Source organism: Pinus tabuliformis, chromosome 1_1 (assembly GCF_031772625.1).
Source record: "Pinus tabuliformis cultivar Carrire ecotype Pingquan chromosome 1_1, CPIR1, whole genome shotgun sequence".
In the NCBI taxonomy this organism is placed as follows: Eukaryota; Viridiplantae; Streptophyta; class Pinopsida; order Pinales; family Pinaceae; genus Pinus; species Pinus tabuliformis.
Window position 1 is genome coordinate 530,292,906 of NC_142297.1, and position 22,718 is coordinate 530,315,623.

General features: G+C 39.4%; 1 protein-coding gene across 1 annotated transcript in view; it reads right to left on the reverse strand.

Annotated features, from left to right (window-relative positions):
- The window catches only part of LOC149214115 (uncharacterized), a 225,484-nt gene that overhangs the window by 174,423 nt on the left and 28,343 nt on the right, over window positions 1–22,718 (reverse strand). Inside the window, exons 2-4 of the mRNA XM_089389300.1 lie at window positions 9,924–10,502; window positions 8,643–9,788; window positions 8,217–8,544 (exon numbers count right to left, since the gene is read on the reverse strand). Of these exons, the coding sequence (XP_089245426.1) occupies window positions 8,217–8,544; window positions 8,643–9,788; window positions 9,924–10,502 (2,053 nt within the window). The remainder of the gene's footprint in view (window positions 1–8,216; window positions 8,545–8,642; window positions 9,789–9,923; window positions 10,503–22,718) is intronic.

A 22,718-nucleotide genomic window follows, 5' to 3' on the forward strand; every position in this document is an offset into this window, starting at 1 on the left:
AATCCTCCAATTGAGTAATCAACGACCCAGATTAGATTCTAATGAATGGCCCAGATCATTTGGACTCAATCTCTGTCTTCTTCTAGAAGTTTCACCCATAGTTAGATTAATACCCTTTAATTATTTTAATTTCCTAAGTTTAGACATAGGCACCCATTAAAAATAATTGATTATTTTAATAAATATGCCTCTAGGTGGAATTTCCCAAAACGATTTCTAAGTATTGTGGAATACATGTGTCCTGGCCTCCCTGCAAATTTTGAGGCTAAGAGCACATCTAATGCTACCAAAAATCAACAATCCCTCTCAAAGAGGAATGTGCTCTAGTAATGCAATCTGCTGAAGCATCACCTTGACTCTAAAACATCTCCCTCTGCACTATTGATGTATGACATGACTTCCCATCAACTACTGTGCAAATGTTACATATGTACTATTGTTGACCCTGCCACTACCAACACTGCCTCTGTACTGCAACTCTTCTTAAATTTTGCATCTGAGCTGTTGTTGGCACTGCCACTGCCAACACTGCATCTGCACTACAACCTTCTCCAACTGCTACTACTACTGTATCAACAACAGAAAAGCATCCAAAATTACTGAACAGGTGTTCAACATGATGCATTTCTTGTTGGATTTCTGACTGCTGCTAGTCTTTGCGTTGACCCTCTGAGTCCTCCGCGCTGCTGTTGAAATCTGCTTTGTGCCAACTGCACTACTACCAACTCTATTCTGCGTTGCTCAGTCTTTAGCACTCCTAGCCACTACAACTATCACTCCAGCACTCCTCTGCACCAACTGACAGTGGTCCATCCTGCTAATACTGATCTGCACTCCCATAGCAAGGTATTCATCTAAGAGGTGGACTCCTTAAGGATCCTGCCCATTTGCAGTCCTTTAGAACTACAGCTCTAGCTCACCCCCACCTCCTCCCTGGAGGTATCTGGGCAACCATGGAAAACTCCTCCTCCTCAATCTTTGCGAATGTAGCCTTCAAATCATGCTTCTCTTCCTTGTCCTTCTTCTTGAGAGGACATTGTGTAGCGTAGTGACTAAATTCACCACACCAGAAGCACTTGATCTTTGAGATGTCTTTCTTCCGCCTCCACTACTCTTGCTACCCCTTGGATGAAAGGGTTGCATTTTCTTCCTCCTCCTTGGGCTTCGTCCCATTGCTGCCATGTTTGTACTTGACAAAGTTTCTCCTCGTCTCTTCCTACTAAAGAGTGGCCCACATTCCTTCCCAATCCGGCAATCTCTCTCTACCCAAGATACTCTTGACAAATACTTGCTCTTCTTCTAAGACTGAATTCAAGGCTAGCCTCACCATCTCAGTAGCCTGAGGTGTTGACCCTACAGCTACCAACGACTCTTGAATTTCCTGAAGCTTCGTTAGGAACAAATCAATGTGTTCCCCCTTCTGCATCTATGTGGATCTCACCTTTTGCTCCAAGTACGCCTTCCATTGCTCGAAAGATCCTTTGTATAGCGTAGCAAATTCTTCCCACATCTGTCGGGCAGTATCCTTGCCAGCAATATGACACACGACATGATCTCTCACTCCGTCGAGGATCAATCGCTTGGCCTTTTACATCTCAGCCTTGTACTTCTTGAGCGGATCCAAATCCAAGGATACAGCTACCACACTGTCGACGTATGTCTTGAGATCGTGTTCATCCAGAAGGCATGAGATCCTTGCCTTCCAGATCATATAGTTGGATGCACCATCCAACCGATCTTGATCTCGTAACCCACCAACTGCCATCTTTGCCAACAAGAATGTTGAACTGCCTCCTATCTCCTCTACGCAGCACTGGGTTGGCCTATGTACTCCCTACTGGAGTTAGTAGATCAACGTCTCTCCACTACTGCTCAGTAATAAAGAAATCAAATTCCCTGGCTAGGAATTCTCTGAGGAAGAAATTTCCTCAAGTGTGTCTCCTTCTCTCCCACTAACATTATTTTGCCAACAACTGCTGCAAAATATCTGCGTCCGAGCTAAAGATCTACTCTAGAAGAAAAAATATGCTACTCTCTTCTGGCTCTGGAAAGTTTCGAACTAGAGATTGAATTTTTCTGTCGACTCACTCAGGGAAATCGAATTCTCCTCAAAACTTCATCCTCCTTGGCCCATGAACTACGTTACCTCATGGGTTTCGAATTGCTACCTCTGCAATAATTTCAAACTCCTCTTCCTTCCTGCTTCTGAGCTCTTCTGCTCACGATTTGTGCTCTGATACCATGTGAAAAATCGGTTTCCTGATTCCTACTGCAGCAATTGATAATTCTTCTAATTGTTAATTCGTTCAACCAATTTACTTGAGGTGTACTACAACAAATATCGAATTAAATACACTGTAGCCGACACAAATAAAAACTGCGGAAACTAAATACAACACAGGAGAGAAATAAACATCACACATATCTACATGGTTATTTTTGGACAAATGTCCCCGGAAAAACCCAGTGTGGGAAAACAGGTGCAGCAACCGAGGATTTGTATTATTAAATAATAGTTTTTTTAATACAATCTTTGGATGCCTTGTTGGCTATCCAATACAGAAAATTTGACTAACAGAGAACTGAGTGAGATATACCTCACACTATCACTGGTGATCCTAATTGATCCACCCACAGAATGGTTATTCCCTTGATGCCTTTGGGCAGCCGCTATGCAGTCACTGCATAGGACCTGCGTCACAGCTTGCGGGGATTGCGTCACTCCTTCTGTTGATCGATTTGGCTTTGAGACTTCAATTTCTATACTCCCAGTCTCACACCCTGGCTTCCAACTCCGGAACTTGACCTCTCCAGCAAAATACAGATCTAATCTCAGACTCTGTGTTGCTTCTGTGGAAGCTTGCACTGCTTTTGCGGAAGCTTACACTGCCCAGTGTAGCCTCTGTGCTACCTCTTCTGGATCTCTCTCTGCCTCCTCTGTAATGTATTCCCGGATCAGGAAATTCTCTAACCGGAACTCTCCCTACCTCTCACTACAAGAAATCACCTTGAATCTCTCTTTAGCAACTGCTGCGCTGCTCTCTTCAGAAATTCGATCTTTGATCTCCCTCTCGATGTATTTACCAAATGCTCATCGATGTCCTCCTTATAATCCTCCAGTTGAGTAATCAACGGCCCAAGTTAGATTCTAATCAATGGCTCAAGATCATTTGGACTCAATCTTCGTCTTCTTCTAGAAGTTTCACCCATAGTTAGATTAATACCCACCCATTAGAAAATAATTAATTATTTTAATAAAACTGTCTCCGAGTGGAATTTCCCAAAACGATTTCTAGGTATTGTAGAATACATGTGTCCTAGCCTCCCTGCAAATTTTGAGGCTAAGAGAACACATCTGATGCTACAAGAAATCAACACATGTAAGGGTGCACATAACCAAAATAGCACCGAGTGCAATCCATCTCTAAACCAAAAATACATCAGCAAACAAGCTCCACATGGCCTCTAGCATCCAAAAAAAATCATGCTACAAAAAATACCTGCATATCATCAAAATCATTACCTATATTGGGATCTTTGTCATCAATATCACCCTGTAAGGATTAAAATAAGATAGAAAAATCATAACATGTCAAGACAAGATTTTGTTTGAGTGATGGGTATTTTTTTTAGTAGGCTCATGATAAAGGAGTTAAACAACAAATGCCACTAAGATCAAGGAAAATAGAGGGCTTGGTGCTCTTGATTAAGTACGAGTTCCATACTCTCGTACATGAGATAATCCAATGTAGCATTGCAATCCCCCAAATCCTAAAATCCTGTAAAACTGTTAAGTACGTTGGATTTTGAGTGAGATCTAAAATTCTACTTTCTCCATATGAAATCCAATGAGGTCAAAGCCACTCTCAAATATCTTAAGTCATTTTGTCTTGAGGTCAAAAGGATGGAAATGAAAAGATAAACGAGAATGTCATTTTTACTTTAAGAATTTAACATTACCATGAAATGCATAGCGATAGTAGGACCATATGCATGAATATTAGACACCTATTAGGGTCTAGTGCCCAACTAAGACAAACATTAAAAGAAGAAAACAAAACAGGCCCCACTTGATGTATTCTACATGCCTTTACCGTATTGAACCGAACAAAAATGGTTCAGTTCACCAGTTCGAACCGGTTTTTGCCTCAAAACAGCCTGACCGGTCTAAACCAATGGCTCCAATTCGATCCTTATAACATTGGGTGGTAGAGTTAAAGTGGCACATCACATCGACTAAAAGGTGGTTTTTAAGGACTACTAGCTATTGACTGGGAGAATATGAATAGGAGAAAAGTTGTCTTTGGGGTACCCACTTTTGTTGGGTAATAGGCCACCCCTCATATTGTTGTGTCTGGGTCTAGTTCTCGTCTTGTGAGCTCCCCTCACAAGACCTGCTAGGTTTCGAGGCAACAATTCCTATTGCAGTGGCACTACTTATATCCCAAGAGGCCCTTTAGAAAAGCTACAAGATAACACATCTAACTTGGTGGCAGGGTTGCCTTAGGTACCACAGAATCCTAGCTTAGTGATCATGGATGGGTTCACTTATTTTACACCACTTGGAATGGATATTGAGTGGACATAATATGTTAAAATGAACAATGAGAAGGTGTTCTTCTCTCATGGTAGGGTGAATTGACTTGTTGGGGATTTTAGCCCCCAGCTATGTGATGGCCCTTTTGTATAGTTTGCATGAATTTGAGAAAAAAAAATGATTCAATAGTTTATGCCTTCATCTCCCTTGAAATGAATATCCCCTTACTGTTGAGGAATGTTAGTGGGATGACACTTCCCATTTGTAAGATTTTTGTGTAGTTCAGTGTTATGTTTCAACCAAATGTGGCCTTTCTTTAAGCAGTTAAGACTACTGGTTTTGTGTTTTGTAACAAAATGAACTATTGTTGGAATAGTCTTTTTTGGACATCAAAGCATTATCAAGGGAGTGGAGGTGTGTTAAATGTTGTCGCTTCCTCTTTTTAGAGTTTTGTAGTTGTGTTTGGTTTGTACCTGGATATATGATGTCTATGGGTCACCCTTTTAATTTAGGACTAGATGGTCATTTTTGTGCAATTTATGCTCCTAATCTTAGCTCAAAGCGATGCAAGCTTTCAAATGGGATGGTTTCATCTCTTCTAGTAATAGAAGAGATTATTAGAGGGGATAAAAATATGGTTGACTAGAAAGGGGATAGATGTGGGGGTGCAGGGTTGGTGATCAATGATTCAAAGAAGTATGCTTGGCATCATTGTAAACATACTCTTTAGAAATTTTACCCTAGAAACATAAAGGGTTGGACTATGTCAGTTGGTATACTTGGTCTAACTATTGACAAGGAAAGGATAAGGTGCAAGACTAGATCAATTCTATGGGCAATGAGAGGGTTTAACTTTCTCTGGTTGGTTTTGTCCTGTTAATGTGCTTTCAAATGTAACTGATTCAGATCATTTGTTGATCTAGACTATGTTGGAATTTCTAAGTCTAACTGTTAGAAACCCTTCATGTACTTTTTTTATTTATTTCTGCCTACTTGTTCTGATTAATTAAAAAGTTATTTACCATGTAAATACTGAAAATAAATACAAGTACATGCTCAACGCATTACAAATCATCAACTGAAGGAAACAAAACAAACACACAAGTGACACCATTGTTTTTGGACCAATGTCCTCAGAAAAACCAAATGCAGGAAAACCGATGCAGCGATCTGAGAGTTTTAATTATTAAGAAGTTTCAAAATACAATCTGGGTGCCAAAACCGGCTCACCCAACAGAGAATAATCTCGGCAGTAGTACCTCTGAGTCGAAGAAAGATGTTTCGGTTGAAACCCCGGATAAACACTCCGACAGCTCCCAGCTCCAATTTGCCCCACGAAAACCCTAGCATCAGCCTCTAGGGACTGCGTCAGCCCTTTCTGGCCCAGCATCACCCTAGCTCACCCTGCGTCAGCCCTTAGAGCCTCTGCGTCACCCACAATAGCTCTCTTAAGCACTGCGCAACTCCTGGCTAGCTCTGCGTGAACCTCTGGCTGGCTCTGCGTCCCTCTCCCGTCTTCTACATTGATCCTCCCGGTACTATCTCTGCCTCTCTGCTTCTGTATTCACTGCCCCTCAACTGCAACTCTGATCACTCTTTCGACTTCCTTAGCAAACCCTGCCCCAGAAAATCGAAATCTTGATCAATTCGGTGTTCTCCAAGTGACCCTCAAGCCTCCTCTTATACTTTTCTCATTGAGAATTCAACCACTGAAATTAAGTCCCTAATCAACAGCTAAGATTAGATCTGGCTTGATCCATGACTTTTGGACCATTCTAACTCAGTTTTATATTAATTCACGTTAATATTTTATTTTCCCTAAGTTTAGACTTAGGGACTCCATTAAAAATATTAATTATTTTAATATCTCCCAAATTGGTTAGATTCTACACAAACCATTTCTGGGTCTTGGAGACCTCATGTGCTTTAGCCTCTCCACCAATTTTCATTGCTAAAGCACATTCAATGCTATCCCAAATCAACAGACTATAATTTCCTTGTGACAATTTGTCAATTCACCCCCTTGTTCACTATTCAAGCTTAATGTCTCTAATTTTGAATTGAAGGAATTTTGGGATTGTTGCCCCATCAAGCTAACTACCTTGGAGGCACACAAGGTTTTTGTCCCAATTCCTCAAATCCAGTCTCGCTTCTCTCTTATACTCTATCATACACCTGTACTTGATATTAATTCTACATTGATATATCAATTATCTGAGGATCCCTACTCCCCAAATACTTCATTTCATAGCTAGCAAAGATTACTCCATTATGATTCCTTCCTACCTTGGAGACACACAAGGTTTTTGTCCCAATTCCTCAGATCCAGTCTCGCTTCTCTCTTATACTCTATCATACACTTGTGCTTGATATTAATTCTGCATTGGTATATCAATTATCTGAGGATGCTTGCTCCCCAAATACTTCATTTCATAGCTAGCAGACATTGCTCCATTATGATTCTTTCTAGTTATTATGAATCCATTTATTGTTCCTAGCTTAGAATGGTGTTGATGATTCTGACCTGTTTGTGAAGTGTGCTTTGACACAGATACAAACCTTCATTCCCTATAACTAGGTAAAAGTCTTACCTTTTTATCTTGTCTCACCATGGAGGGGGAGGGGAACATAATTGTTCTCAGATTGATGTGTCTTGTCTTGGGCTACCAGGTATTACAAGGGATCAAAGTATGTGGCATAATCACATCACCTCCATAATTAACAATTTCCGCGGTTCCCCTTACATGTCCATCTCATCTATATACATTTCAGTTCCCCGACTTATGAATAGTTTGTCAAATGTCATCATAAAAAGTCTGAATAAAGAAAAGGAAAAATCATGCATACCAGTCAAATCAAGCCAAAATAATAAGCTGACAGGTAAAGAGAAAGGAAAAATAAAAAAAAAAGAAATATGTACTACTTCAATAAAAAGCCCACCTCTAAAGTCCTAGAATTGAATATTTATCTAAAAGAAAAAAAACGATGAAAAAATTAATAAAAAATAACAGAAAAGGAAAGAAAATGATGCCAAAGTAGCAAAATGTTGAATAACAAAGACTCCCTCTCAAAAGTTTGCAATAAATTATATGAAGATTCCTAGTCATTGACTAGTTGGACCAGAAACAGACTTGCTACTTTACTTCATGACTGTGTTTTAGTCCACTGAATTGTGGGCTAGTGGTGGAAATGTAGTGTCACCGTGTTAGTAACACGAGTTCACACCCCGGTAGTATTAAGCCCTCAATCATAAGTTGGCAGACTTTTGCAGGATTCATATGAAGCATTCATTCAATTAAAAAAAGAGGAAGAATATGAAAGTCAACTCATACAGCATTTTGCATTTCTTTGCTTTTTCTCCTTTAATTTAACAATGAGAATGCGCAGTTTGAGAATGTCATTTCTTCTTTTTTCACTTTCCCTTGGCCAACATGCAGAGAAACTATTACTTATCAAGGACCAAATTAACTAACTAATAAACATATTAGTACATAAATCACGGCATACTCTTCAAAACATGTCCATTCCGGGGGGGATTTCAGTACAGATATGTAACTTGAAATTGGAAAACACATTTCTCAACAATAATTTACAAATTTGGACATTATCTAATTAGGACTTCGAAAAATAAATAAAAGTTGCATCTTCATATATAAGTCAAACAGAAAAAAGAAATCACCTTTGTACAATTTAGAGAGTATGTACTTGACAACAACAGCCTCTATGATGTTCCTTTTAGTCATCCCAAATTCATCTTCCTCTTCTCTTCCGTCTGCAACATTAATAAATTTATATGCTCCATACATTTCAGACGTGAGATAGGTATAGCCATATGGCTCCACTTCAACGTTGGGACCATTCTTGATACTGTTACCATAAAACTCTCTATTTGGGAAAAGACTTATCCATGGATGCATGCGATATTGTATATCTAAAATATGGACCGAGTGTCCAAGTTTCTCCAATCTTTCAAAGAGGCTTCTTCCATAGTTCATTTTTTCTGCAAGCTGATGAACCAACCGAAACATAGACTTAGAAACTTTACAAGAACTAGTGGCAAAGTTAAATAAAGAAAAGTCCTTCAGAAAAGCCATTGAAAACAAACCTTACTGATTACTGTTGCAGGCAGCTGTTTCGGATCTCCTATCATAAATGCATGTGTTATACCTGCAATTTGTAGTGCAATTGTAGATTCAGCCTCTTTGAGCTGGGCGGCCTCGTCAATAATCAAACAGTCAAATGGTGCTGCCAAGTTCATGTACTTTTTCCCAGAAGATGATACGGTTGAAAATACCACCTTAGCACGCGACAAACAAAGTTTCAAAATATCTTGGTTGGGGAGTGTTCTTTCACAACATAACTCTCTTTTTAGGAAATGCATACATTCACTTCTACTCGAGCAGAGGGATTCTTTAAAGAGATTCTTATTGTTAATCACACTCTCTCTAAAATTCGCTGTGCACCTTGATGCTTCTTTACAGAATTCTCCATTACCAGAAAAACATTCTCGAAGGCTTTTTTCCTCGAGTGCATTTTCCTGAATTAGATTTACAAAATGCTCAACTACTTTAAATAGGCAATCCAGGTTCTGTTTCTCTGAGATTGATCCTGGATAATCATTTAATAAAATTTTTGCACTGTTAAAAAAGTCTGAGGCTAATTTTTCCAAGCTCTCTCTGATGAACTGTAGAAAATTAATTGCATCCTTCTGCTGTGCTTCATATTGTGAGATTGCCGATTCAAGAAAATCAAGAAGATATGTCACAATCTTCCTCCATCCTTTCAGTGGCTGACAACAATTTTTCAGACGATTCATTCGACATTCAAGAAATATATTCCCCAGATGACCTTCAACATTCAACCGCTCCTCATTTCCAACTAGTACAAGGTCACTTGAAGTCACAATACAAGAAAAATTATCTGTATTAGGGCACTGGTCTGAAGGACTTCTAACTACGTTCAGGAACCTCATTGCAATTTCTGATATTGCAGCATTTGTATGTGCACACACAAGTACTCTGTACCTCCGATGGAGTAAAACGGAAAGAAGTGAAACCAGCATCGAGGTCTTCCCTGCTCCAGGGGGCCCTTGGATCAGCTTTATACATGGATGCTCTTTGTTTTTAACAGCATTCACTGCACTAACTAAAGCAGATATCTGAGAAAAATTCAACTTGTGGGACTCAAAATGCTTGCTTCTGAATCTTTCTATGTCATTTTCATTTTCTTCAACTAAGGCTTCATTAGAGTCCTGCAAAACCTAGTCAGGTTAGACCTCATTCACTGGTTTGTCCACTACATTAGAGTTCACTCAAGAGTCAAAACCAATTGACAAAAAAGAAATATTGAAAGTCCTATAAAGGCCTCAAACATTTAAAGTACATACTTCTCTATTGCAGTGTACTGCCTTGTCAAGCATAATAGTCCAATTTGTTTGATCGTCCAAGTCAGTAAACAAAGCTCTCCAGATTCGCAAATTTGCAGACAGGTGACCAACATAAATACCAAAAATTTTATCCTCTGTGTTGCTATTTTGGGAGCAAAATGGATGCATATCTGGAACATATGCTCTCACCTCCAACATATTGCTATCCTGATTCTTACCATCTGTATCTTCACATTGAAACTCAGTTCTACTTACGACAGCTAGCATGTAGTCCCGAAGGTCTTCCACATACTGAGGTACTCTTGACGAGAGTATAAGAATATCCTTTGGTTTGAGAATTAAGCTTTGTTTTCCCTCCCTCTCTCCCATATCATATTCTCTGTCAATCAGCATTTTGTATTCCACCACTGCACCTTTTGATGGCCGTATTTTTTCTGTAAAGTTTACAGCTGCATTTGGAGCTTCAGAGATAGATTTAAGAGTATTGTGGAGTTCAGCCCTCGTTTCTTCTATGAGAGGTGTAATAAAAGAGCCAAGGTACTCCTTTACGGACTCAAACCTCTCTGGGATATATTTAACCTGAAAGAGCCATCAAGGAGCTTTATATAAAAAATTCAGTTTTGTATATAAAATTTTTCAAAATGAAAGTACGTCAAGCACTAGGATTGAATCTATGCAACAAACGTTAGAATTCTTGTGGAATATCATGTCAACTATTCTGCAAAATTGAAGTAGCTCAAGCCCACTCTATGAAACATAATTTAGAAAGTTTATGTAATATCATGGCAACTATCTTGCAAAATTAAAGCATCTAGAGCTCACCAACAACAGCAGAAGGTAATTAATGCAGTGAAGAAAGAGCATTATCACCGACCATATCATCAAAAGACTTTGGAAAAGTATTAAAACATGGATAGCAGGCCATGGTAATCTTAAGCCCAACAACCTACACCATTAGATTTTCGCAGTAAAACTATTCTTCAATACCTTCTATTTTACTCAAGGTTCAACCTGGTAATTTTTTTTGAAATCTTGAAGGGAAACAAGCGTATATAGGAAGCATTACGTCACTAGATTAACATAGCAAACAATTAGTCATTGTGCTTAGGAAGATGTTTTTAAGGTAATAAATAGGAAATATTGGCATTATGCTATGACCCCAAACAACAAAATTTCCATAAAGAGAGAAAGAGCGTCAGCACCGACCATATCATAAAAAGACTTTGGAAAAGTGTTAAAACATGTATAGCAGGTCATGGTAATCTTAAGCCCAACAATCTACATCATTAGATTTTAGCAGTAAAAATATTTTTCGATACCTTTATTTTACACAAGGTTCATCCTGGTATTTATTATTTCAACGCGAAGGGAAGCAGGTGTATAGAGGAAGCATTACATCACTAGATTAACATAGCAAACAATTAATCATTGTTCACAGGAAGATTTTGTTAAGGTAATAAATAAGAAACATTGGCATTATGCTATGACCCAAAATAACAGGATTTTTATAAACAGAGTTAGCTTTGTGCAACTGGAATGTATTCCAACACAGAGGACATATTTTTTTATACCCATATTGAGGTCAGTTATTTGACTATCATATAACGGGTAAAATGTGCATCATTTTCTGATAAAGGACAGCTGACAGTTTCTCAGGAAGGGCAAAGAACAGCTACCGTAAATCCTAGAAAAAGAGAAAACTGGATCGAATTTTGATGAAACAGCAACAGGTAATCCAGGCCCTGTGGATATTGGACGAGTTATTCCAAATCATAATGAAGAAATTGTTTCAAACTATATGCAGACTCTTGGCTAAAATATGAACAATGAAGCTTAATTTTTATGCTTTAATATATGGCATAAAAGCTTGAATGAAATTGGGATATAAATCCACTATAGAAGGGGATTCAGAACTGGTAATCAGTTTAACGTGAAAGTCCGATAAGGGGATTCATAACTGGTAATCAGTTTAACGTGAAAGGCCGATAACCAATCCAATTGGAAGCTAGAGAGTCATTACGATATTAAGTTACAAAATGAGGGATGGGCACTGAATTTTTGCATGTTCGAAGACTGTAAATAAAATGGCTAATGCTAACAGACAAAGCAAATAAATTGCTAGATTCCAATCTTTATATGCCAGTATACTAGATATCAACGAGCCAAATAGGAAAATGATTTGGGAAATGCAATCCAAGATATCAGTTGGGCCGTGGTCCAGCAGATAGGTGGGAGTTAACCACAACTACCTAATGTTGGATTTTCAGGCCCCCACCCCATAATGATTCTTACCTCAAAATCCCTAAAGCAAGATGTCCAATGAGTTTCAATCCCACTACGACAAAAAATTGTGTAGTTTCTTTTGCGCGCACAAGAGAAAGAAGAAAAAAAAAAAAAAAAAAGGCAATCCAAGGGAAAGTTATCAGAAACAGAACCTGATGGGAACTGGAATTTCCATAATCATGAACCAAACTGAAACTAGACAGGACTGGCTTAAAAACTGGGTTTGAAAAAGCAGTGGACTACATATAGCATCAAATATTCAAATTATGACTGAGAAATCGTATATTCAGGTACATCAATGTAAATCCAAACCATTAACAACAAAATATGTAGAAGTTTACTCATGTATATAGAATGTAACGATGAATATAGCTTAAGGATAAATAGCCAATTGGCATCTAGAAATAATTTTTGAAATATCTAATATTTATCAGTTGAGTAAATGGCTCATCTCATCACACTAACTCAGCTGAATCCAAGAATCGTAAGTTTAATCAGTGAGGCTTGAACCATTGTTATCAGTTGATGTTTTCAATCATTTAGCACCACTAGGAATCATATAGGTGTCAACTAGCTGGCAGCGTGATTTAACCTGTTGCTGAAAAATCTAGCATACCTTGTGACAGGACTCACAAGGCAAGGGCCAGATGTTATGGCAACAATGAGGAAGGATTCCCACTGTCACCTCAGCCATCGTCCTCCTGCTGTCTAGTGGAATTTCACAAGAAGGGAAGCTTCTGTGTATTCACCTATGAGGGTTTTATAATGAGAGAGCTCAATGTGATATGAAAGCCTAGGGAAAGATACTTCAAAACAAAATAGGCTTAAGTCTTGTGTATAAAGGAACAAATACTTTAACCTTAAACTAGTCAAGGACTAATACTACAGGCTAAGGTTTATAAATATACAGTGATCGAGGAGCATCCTAACATGTAGAAGTCAAAGGAAGGATTTAGGACTAATACTACAGGTTAGGGTTTATAAATATACAGTGATAGAGGAGCATCCTAACATGCAGAATTTAGGCCAACAAAGGAAACAAGGAAACCCTTAAATAGGCTTCAAGTTGAAGCTTAGCAAGGGACTAGGGTTTTAATGACATAAAGGAGCTTGAAAAGGTGACATCGATTCTAATTCGAGAGATTTTGAATCAATAAATGCTAGATTTTTCATTTATAAGTAAAACAAAGGCAAAAATGGAGTTTCATCCATTAATGTCCACCCCCAACTCAACCTATACCAATTCTGCCCTAGAAAAAGCACTAGCGACTTGCCTTGAGAAGCCTAGGAGATGAAGAAAAAGGGAACTTTTGGTGTTTTGATAATTTTTTATTAACACAAACCCTAACCAGTGCCTAATCCTCCTTGGGCTAATGCAGTTTTGGAGCGAATTTCAAAGAAGAATGCAAAATACTTGAAGGGGGAGAAATAATTTTCCTCTTGCAAAACAATAGCTATCTTCTTTGTGAGGGGAGAAATTAAATATAGAAGATGCAACCTAAGAGTTCTTCTATAGGTTTCATGGAGGAATAATTTAAGCATGCAAAATTTCAACAAGATTTCTAATAAACCATAAGCATTTAATCATGAAACATTTAGAAACCCTAGCATATATTCATTCACATTCAAAAATATAGAAAGATATGCAACAAACTTACAATTTCCAACAAGAAAGCCTTCTTTCAATACAAAAAAGACATCTCCAATGTAAAATTTTATCTCCAATACAAAGATGCTCCATAAAAATCACATTTTTACAAGTAGCAAAATAGACAAGGGTAATTCGCACTCACTAAAGGAGGTTGAATCTCAAGTGTGATGATGATCCAATGGGAAGTGATTGTATCCTCTATTTATAAGAGGTATATATCTCACTTTTACAAATAAAATATTAGCCTACAAACCCTAATTACAAGTTCTTCAATGAGTGTGACAAAACAAAGAGATTACAAGGCAACCTAGTATAGCTTAAACAAGATAAAATAGCCATAAAATGCTACAAATGTGGGAATAAATGCTACACCAATGTGACAACATGCTCCAAAAGAGCTCAATAAAAGCCCTCAAAAGGAGGGTAAGGGCTAAAATGCTCCCTACTACATGAATTGATCGAGGGTCGTGTGCTAACCATCCATAATTGGGTTACATGGCACTAAATAACCAAAGCATTGGGGCTCCATGGTAGTGTATAAGCTCTCCCAAGTCATCTCAAGGATGGCCATTCTCATCAAAACTCTATATCCAATGATACCCATCGTTTCGTGGGGCAGACTTTTAAAATATCTGCTTCCAAAGAGAGGTATTACTACCAGATTTTTCTATCTCTATCGGGTGAGCCATTTTGGCACCCAAAGTACTCAAGAAAAGCTGCTTAATAATAAAACCCTCAGAATTGTTGCACCGGTTTTCCCAAGTTGGGTTTTTTCGGGGACAATTGTCCAAAAATAACGGTGTCCCTTGTGTGTTTGTTCATTTCTTTCAGTTGCTAATCTGTAGATGGTTGACACTGTATTGTGTTTATTTTAGTATTTATATGGTTAAATAACTTGTTAGTAATTAAACAAGTAGGTGAAATAAACCAAAGAATACAGATAAAATTTCTAACAGGTAATACTTAGAAAATTTCAACAATTTATTCAAAAGAACCCATTGCTTGGTATAAGAAAGACAAACAAAGCAATTTAAATAATGATTCAGGAATTGAAATTCATGTTGTAAACCAAACGTGGAGTGATAATCAATCAAATGAAGACATACTTCTCCAACTTAGAGATCTCACAATCGTGCCCCCTGCTGCAATTATTATTTGTCGAAGAAAGCGAAGATAGAAATCTGGACATTCAAGAGTCACGACCCAGAACAACTCGACTCAATGAATATATAGATAAAGTTTGTCAAACCGACAAGTCATCTTTAATAAAAGTTAAAGTCGACAACCAAGAATATAGTTCAAGCTTGATGCATCAATGAGAATTCGAAGTTGATAAGGCCGACCAAAAAGAAACACCTCCACTAATAAAAATGGGGCTTAATCATATTCCTTTTCATGAAGGAGATGAATACCCAAAGAAGCATTGGTTTGTTTGTGAGAAGTTTTGGACAGTGAATGATAATCATATTACAAATGAGGATAAACAAATGGCCCGATTTGCATCCACTCTTCGGAAGCGCGCGCTAACTTGGTTCATGAATATCACAAAAAACCAAGCGAAGAGCAAAAATGATATTAAACAAGTTTTTCTCCTTCTTCAAAGTGCAATATGTTAAACATCTTGTGGTTCAAAATCTTAAGGAGATTAAATAACGACCGCATGATATAGTAAGGGAATATGATAAGTGATTCAAAGATCTATTAAGCCAGATTCCATATGTTATTGATGAAGCATTATTAGTTCAATGGTATGTTGTTCGCCTATTGCAGAAAATCTGAGTGCCACTGAGAATGCATGAGGTGCAAACATGCGAAGAAGCCCTTAAACTTGCTTAACGCTTTGAAACAGATGATGAAAGGCAATCAAACAACTCAACAACTAACAAAAAATTGGTAGAAAAGATTGAACAATTATAGAGTTCATTGTTGGCATTATCTCTCCAGAAGAACAATCTTTGGTGTATAAATTGTAGAGGTGAAGGGCATACAAAGGACAAATGCAAATTTGTTGACTATTTTGACCAAGATGTTCGATGAGTTTAGTGGAATGTATATTGTGACATATGCCAAATTTCTTCGAATCACAGTACTAAGGAGTGTCGATATAGTTTGTGTAACTCTAAGCCAAAGTAGTGCGCCATATGTGAAGATAATAGCCACTTGACTCAAGAATTTCAGTTGAACACGAAAAATAAGCCCAATTACCATGTCGTTTATCATACTCAAGCTTCGAAACAATTTAGAGAACCACCTATCCAAGGAGGAAGGGGAAATGGAAGAGGAGAATACAGAGGTTGACGTAGAGGATATAATGGTCGAGGACGTGGTCATAGTCAAAGGCAAGGAATATTCTATTATTTTACATGCTAGTAAGAGTGCCACACAACACCTAGTTGTCCACTCAAAGATAAGATCGGCTTAGTTTTTAAATTTTTTTATAATATGTGCGGTCTGGGTGATCACTCATTAGAGGATTTCCCTAAAATTCTTGAAAAAATATTAAATAAAAGAGTTGTCAATTTGTTACAGACTGTTCCAAAGTAGGATATTCTAAATCCAAAAAATCTCCATGTCATTACAAAGTCTAGCACGGGTCAAGAAAATACTTCTTAGAATTAATGAATTCTCGATCGAATAAAGCACCTCTAATTACCCAAATATGCGGGCTTAGAATGAAACTAGGGAAAAAGAAATAGAATTTTTCAGAAATGAAGTCGATATGCAAAGATTGAAAAAGGACACTTTACTCTAGGAATTTCTAGAATTATTAAAAGAAGAACAATCAATTGGTCGTCTTGTTGAACTTTTAAATTTATTAAAAGACTATAGTGAAGGAAGAAATCAATACAAGAATTTGCAACAACTCTTACAAGGAATTCACTTAGATGATCACGACGCCCAAGTCGACTTAGAAATAAATGGATATATGGTCAAATAAGTTGTGGTTGACTTTGGATCGCAAGTAAATATACTTCCAAGAGAAACATGGATTAATCTAGGAAAACCAACCCTTTACAGGATGTAGAAATTTTGAATAATTTAACACATATTCAATGGAGATTATCCTGATCATTTACTAATGCGGAAAACATACACAATACATAAGCTCCTCTACGTTGATCAAGAATATAGCAGCATCAATAACAATAAAACATCAAGAGCATTCACACATTAACACAGTATGTATCACGGGGAAAGCATCTCGCTAAAAACCCCACACTATCTGTATATTAATGATTGAGTCATGTAACATTACACAGCATAATACTTCTCACAAGTATCTCCACCTCTGTTACACACAATACAGCTCAGATCTGATCTCCAAATCTCTTCCACTGCTTGCCTGCCTCCACTGCTCAATACCTGCTCAAGAACTAATGAGAATTGCTTCCCAAACTCGATTTTCACCTGCAAAATAGTCACTCACTCTTTGTGGACGTGAGCAAAGGCTAAAATGCGGGCCAAATACGTGAGCAAACTCATTGGCATACTCAATCCTTTGATTGTGCAAGATCTGGTGCACAACTATAGTCACAACTGATAGCAATCTGATTCTCTACCACCTGTCCCTGTTGAACTGAACATGCACTGACATGCAACTGAGTTAACTGATGTATTCTTTAGTTGTATTATGAGTTAATAATTAGTTTAACAACTCATCATTAGTCTATCTGCAGTTAGACTAACTACAACCAGTTTAACTAAGTTAAACTGAACACAACTCCATCAACTGTACCTCCAGTCCACTAAACTCAACTCACTTGAGTTCTAACTGAAGTCATGCATGCAACAACTCAACTGACTCATAAGAAAAACGAATTTCCTTCTGACAGCTGCATGTGCCACTTCCGTAGCTCAAACTGAAGTGCTCCAAGAGAATAAGATTAAGTTTATAGTCCAAATATTATTGTGAGATAATAATATTTGACTTTTCTATTTTTGACAGCCAGTCTAAAAATAGACTTGATCACTCACACTGTGATCACTCACACTTTCATCAAAAATAGAAGTCCATCTATTTTTTCCCAACTTGATCAATCATCCATAAACATAGACATGATCCATATGTCTAAAAATAGACATAGTCTAAAAATAGACTTGCGCCAAAAATAGCCTGCGGGCCCACTTAGTGAAGGCGACTCTTTTCACTAAGCTCCATCATCTTGTTGCAATCTCAACACTCCCTCTCGACAAGATATGGATTATCAGCAACCCCTATCCTGCCTCGGTGGTACTCGAATTTGCTCCTGGTGAGAGCCTTCGTCAGAATATCAGCATCCTGATCCTCCGTTGGAATGTACGAAAGTAACATGATCCTCCGCTGCACACAATCTCTGATATGATGGTACCTGATGTCAATATGTTTAGATCTATCATGAAATACAGGATTAGCCGAGAGTTTAATGCAACTCTGGTTATCACAGTAAATCACAGTAGGATCCAAATGAGAACCGAACAAACCAACCAGGATCTTCCTCATCCATATAGCCTCGCATGCAGCCAAACTTGCTGCCATATACTCGGCCTCCGCTGAACTGAGTGCCACGGATCTCTGCTTCCTGCTGTACCAAGAAACTGCTGTCGATCCGATACTGAAGACCCCTCCTGATGTGCTCTTTCTGTCTGTTGGGCTCCCTGCCCAATCTGCATCCGTGAAGCCACATAGCTTCACCTCATCCTCCTGTCTGTACCACAAACCATATCCCGATGTGCCTCTCAAGTAGCGCAATACATGCTTGCCCGCCTTCCAAAAGAGCTTGGTAGGCTTAACCATAGCTTGTGAAAGTTGGTTAACTGCATAGCATATATCAGGTCGTGTATTGACCAAATACATCAGCGACCCCACCAACTGTCGATAAACAGTGGCATCCACTTCTTCTCCCGAAGTGGCATCCTCCTTCCTCCAACCTCCAGGAAGAGGAGTATCAACAGGCTTGCAGCCATGCATGTTGAACTTCTCCAGTATCTCCCGAGCATACTTGCCCTGAGAAACAAACAGTCCACCACTGCGCTGCCATATTTCCAATCCTAGGAAATAGTGAAGGAGGCCCAAGTCCTTCATCTCAAACTCTGTAGCAAGATCCTTCTTGCATGACAGTATCAACAGCTCATCACCCGTTAGAATCAAATCATCAACATACAGTACAATGATAAGCAACTTACCCTCCACCACAATCTGGTATAGGTTCGGATCCGCCTTGCTCTTGGAGAATCCAAGTCCTGTGAAATAGTTGTCTATCCGTGTGTACCAAGCACGTGGTGCTTGCTTCAACCCATACAACGCTCTCTTGAGCCTGCACACATGCGACTCGCTGCTGAAGACTTCAAAGCCTTCGGGTTGCTCAATGTACACCTCCTCCTCAATGACTCCGTTGAGGAACGCAGTCTTCACATCCATCTGATGAATGTGCCATCCTATCTGCGCTGAGAGAGCAAGAATCGTCCGTATGGAAGAATACCTTGCGACAGGTGCAAAGGTCTCCTCATAATCGATCCCCTCAATCTGTGAAAAGCCTCGGGCAACAAATCTTGCCTTGTACTTCTCCACACTCCCGTCAGCTGCCTGCTTAACTTTGTAGATCCATCTCGAACCCACCGCTGATTTCCCTTCCGGTCTAGGAACAATCTCCCATGCACTGTTTCTGACAATAGAATCATACTCTTCCACCATGGCGTCTACCCATGCGGGATCCTCCACAGCTTCCTCGAAAGAGGATGGCTCAGTCACAACACACTTGCTCATAATAGCCATGTATCCAGTGTACCGATCAGGTGACTGTCTCTGCCTGCGTTGGGCTGTAGGTGGTCCTACAACTTTCTCTGCATCTTGAGCCAGTCGCTCAGCTTCTGTCAAGCGCTTTCGCCCTCTGATGGTTGGCGCTGCATGAGTGGTCTCTTCCACTCCATGAACCTCGTCCTGTGGCTGATCCACGTCCTGAAGCTCATCCTTAGGAACTAATAGCTCCTCATCTGCATGCAAGTGTAGCTCCCTCTCAAGCGAACACTTCATGGCTTTCTCCTCCTGAAATTTAATATCCCGTCGCACAACAGTTTTACCACTGTCTGGCAAATACACACGATAGTTGTGGGGCGTATCAGTGTACCCCACAAATATCCCAACCTCTGCAGTCGGCTCCAACTTCTTTCTGGCATCCTTCGTCACATGCATGTAAACGTTAGCACCAAAAATTCTCAAATGAGAAAGATCAGGCTTCTTACCAGAATAAGCCTCCTCGGGTGTACTCATGCCAAGTATCCTATGAGGACAACGGTTCTGCACATAAACTGCTGTATTGCATGCTTCCGCCCACAAGTGAAGGGGTAGGCCCTGATCATGCAACATTGCCCGTGCAGCACCCACAATCGTTCTGTTCTTCCGCTCAGCTACCCCGTTCTGCTGTGGGTTATGGGGAGCTATGAGCTCTCTACGAATCCCTTCTGCCTTGCAGAAATCCTTGAACTCGTCCGAGATGTATTCACCACCATTATCGCTCCTAAGAGCCTTCACCTTCTTCCCCGACTCCTTCTCGACCAGTGCTTTGAATTCACAGAACTTTGAATATGTCTCGCTCTTCTTCTGCATGAAGAAGATCCAGCACTTACGAGAGAAATCATCAACAAAAATCACATAATACCTGTGTTTTGCTGTCGAAGCAACTGAGAAAGGTCCACACACGTCTGTGTGAATTCTCTCAAGGATCGTCGTGGCGCGACTATCCTTCTCGTGAAAGGTGGCTTCACAAACTTCCCCAAAGTACACCCCTTGCACTGATCTGACTGCGCAAGTGTGCCTTTAGGAAGCCCTGTAGTGATCTGCTGCAGTATCTTCAAGGCTCCATGGTGAAGGTGACCCAATCTCCTGTGCCACAACTCGCCATCATCCCGGCTCACCAATCCTTCTGCCTTGCCTGCCATTGCTGCGCATCCATCTACATGCAACTGATAAAGATTCCTCACTCGAACCCCTATCTTCCGGGTCTCACCAGTTGTCTTGCTGCGCAGGAAGGCCTTTCCCTCGCTGAAAACAACATCATACCCCTTGTCTTCTAACATCGCCACTGAGATGAGATTCTTCTTCAATCCTGGAACATGCATGACTTCCTTCAATACAAAGGGTTTACCAGACTCCCTCTCAAAGGAAATGGTACCGATACCGGTCGCACTGTATCTACCATCATCGCCCATCTCGATGTGCACTCCAAGATCTTTGTCCTCCAGATCAGAGAACAAATCTCTATCTCCCGTCATGTGAAAAGACGCACCACTGTCCAGGAACCACACTGATCCCATCACACTTGAAACCAAGCATGCGATCAATGAAAAATCAAGCTCAAACTGAGAAGCTAAGGCCTCTCCCCCTGCAGATCCAGCAGCTTGCTTGTTCTTCTTCTTCTGCGGACAATTTGTGGCATAGTGTCCATGCTGGTGACAGTGAAAACACTTCACCTTGGACATATCCTGCTTCTTGCCTTTCGCACCAGACTGAGAAGCTTTCTTGCTCTTCCCTTTCTTTGCTTTGGCAGCCAAAGCACAATTCTCTTCATCAGATACCTTTGATGAAGATCCATTCTCACCTTTATTGTTACTGAGTTTATCCTTGAGCGCCAGGTCGCTCTTGCTTTGGAATAACATTTGCAATCCGTTGAAAGACATTTTCAACAACACTGCTGCAAATTCGAATTTCCACCAGCTCCAACTCAACTGCTTCCAATCTAGAATTCGTGAGAACACAATATTTCTCGTACAGAGATTGACTGTATGGGCATTCACCGGATATCTCACCTTCCAAAGGAAGGATGAATCCAGAGGCTACCTGGCCCGATTACAGACTCTGCCTGAAGAAATAGAATGTAAACACTTCCTGAATAGTAGATCTGATGATCAACAGCTCCGATACCATGTAGAAATTTTTTCTACAATTATCTAGCTCTGATACCATGTAGAAACTTTTTCGACAATTATCTAGCTCTGATACCATGTAGAAATTTTGAATAATTTAACACATATTCACAGAGATTATCCTGATCATACAATTATAAGCGGAACATGTATAATACATAATCTCCTCTACATTGATCATCAATTTACAGAAGCAGAAACATTCACAGGCGCACATAGAAGCATCAATCAAACTCATAAACATCAAGAGCATTCACACATTAACACAGTATGTATCACGGGGAAAGCATCTCGCTAAAAACCCCACATTATCTGTATATTAATGATTGAGTCATGTAACATTACACAGCATAATACTTCTCACAAGTATCTCCACCTCTGTTACACAAAATACAGCTCAGATCTGATCTCCAAATCTCTTCCACTGCTTGCCTGCCTCCACTGCTCAATACCTGGTCAAGAACTGATGAGAATTGCTTCCCAAACTCGATTTTCACCTGCAAAATAGTCACTCACTCTTTGTGGACGTGAGCAAAGGCTAAAATGTGGGCCAAATACGTGAGCAAACTCATTGGCATACTCAATCCTTTGATTGTGCAAGATCTGGTGCACAACTATAGTCACAACTGATAGCAATCTGATTCTCTACCACCTGTCCCTGTTGAACTGAACATGCACTGACATGCAACTGAGTTAACTGATGTATTCTTTAGTTGTATTATGAGTTAATAATTAGTTTAACAACTCATCATTAGTCTATCTGCAGTTAGACTAACTACAACCAGTTTAACTAAGTTAAACTGAACACAACTCCATCAACTGTACCTCCAGTCCACTAAACTCAACTCACTTGAGTTCTAACTGAAGTCATGCATGCAACAACTCAACTGACTCATAAGAAAAACGAATTTCCTTCTAACAGCTGCATGTGCCACTTCCGTAGCTCAAACTGAAGTGCTCCA